This window comes from Meleagris gallopavo, unplaced genomic scaffold (assembly GCF_000146605.3).
Source record: "Meleagris gallopavo isolate NT-WF06-2002-E0010 breed Aviagen turkey brand Nicholas breeding stock unplaced genomic scaffold, Turkey_5.1 ChrUn_random_7180001948178, whole genome shotgun sequence".
NCBI lineage: Eukaryota > Metazoa > Chordata > Aves > Galliformes > Phasianidae > Meleagris > Meleagris gallopavo.
Window position 1 is genome coordinate 1 of NW_011209978.1, and position 1,197 is coordinate 1,197.

The 1,197-nt window shown below is 65.5% G+C and overlaps 1 protein-coding gene across 1 annotated transcript; it reads left to right on the forward strand.

Moving 5' to 3' along the window:
• Window positions 1-314: 314 nt before the first annotated feature.
• Window positions 315-1,191, forward strand: SMUG1 (single-strand-selective monofunctional uracil-DNA glycosylase 1). The gene is made up of 2 exons (XM_010727796.3): window positions 315-364; window positions 454-1,191. The coding sequence occupies exons 1-2, from the start codon at window positions 315-317 to the stop codon at window positions 1,160-1,162; spliced, it is 759 nt and encodes a 252-aa protein (XP_010726098.2). The 3' UTR covers window positions 1,163-1,191.
• Window positions 1,192-1,197: the final 6 nt, after the last annotated feature.

Consider the following 1,197-nt stretch of genomic DNA (forward strand, 5'->3'; position numbering starts at 1 on the left):
GGGGGGGGGTTTATGGGGAGTCTGTGCGTCCTCGTGGAGATGAGGGGGAAACTGAGGCATGAGCGTGAGGGGTGTGCAGTGTGTGCTGTCCTCCTCTGCCATCGTGCAGGTGGGGAAACGGAGAGCTCTGGGCTGGTTGAGAGCGGCTCTGCCCAAGGGGGTGGTGTTTACAGGGCTTTGTGGAGCTGAAAGGGAGAAGCTGAAGCACAGAGGCGCTGCATGCTGTCCCCGTGGAGCCGGAGGGCAGGGAAACTGAGGCACGATGAGACTGGGGCAGCTCCAGAGGCGCTGTGGGGCGGCTGTACCCATGGGGGATGCGTGCAGAGCCTCCAATAGAAACTATGGGGGAGAAAAGCGAGGCAAGGTGGGACCAGGAGACACGCAGGGATGCTGCGGGGTGCCAGTGGGTGCTGCGCGCCGTCCCCACGCACTCACGTGGAAGGGGATTTGAAGCTGGAACATCCCCGTGCTGCTTCGGGGGCGGCTGTGCCCCCCCTCCCGGAGCCAGACGTGGGACCAGCGCAGCACAGGAATCGCCTGTCCCCTCTCACCCCTCTCCCTGTCCCCGCAGGTCCCGTTTGGTGAAACCCGGCACGTCCGCGAGTGGCTGGGTGTCAGCGGCGAGGTGGGGAAACCACCATCAGAGCACCCCAAGCGTCCGGTGTTGGGTCTGACCTGCAAGAGGGCAGAGGTGAGCGGCACCCGTTTCTGGGGGCTGGTTCGGACCCTCTGCCCGGACCCCCACGTCTTTTTTCGTCACTGCTTCGTCCACAATCATTGCCCCCTCCTCTTCCTCGCCTCCAGCGGTCGCAACCTGGCTCCGAGCGAGCTGCCCCCCGCCCAACGTGTCCAACTGATGGGGCTTTGTGACCGGGCTCTGGCACGGGCCGTGGGGCTGCTGGGGGTGCAGATGGTGGTGGGCGTTGGGCGTTTTGCTGAGCAAAGAGCTCGCAGGGCTTTGGCTGCTGCCGGAGTGACCGTAAGGATCGAAGGCTTCCCGCATCCTTCGCCCCGCAGCGCCCGCGCCAATAAGGGCTGGGAGGAGCAGGCGAGGGCGAGGCTGGGGGAGCTGGGGGTGCTGGAGCTGTTTCGGGAGGAGGGGGGGTCGCCAGGCGGATCCGAGAGGCCGTTGGTCATAAAGGAGGAGGTGGAGGAGGATTAGAGAGGGTCCGTGCCTCAGTTTCCCCTCTGGAGGGC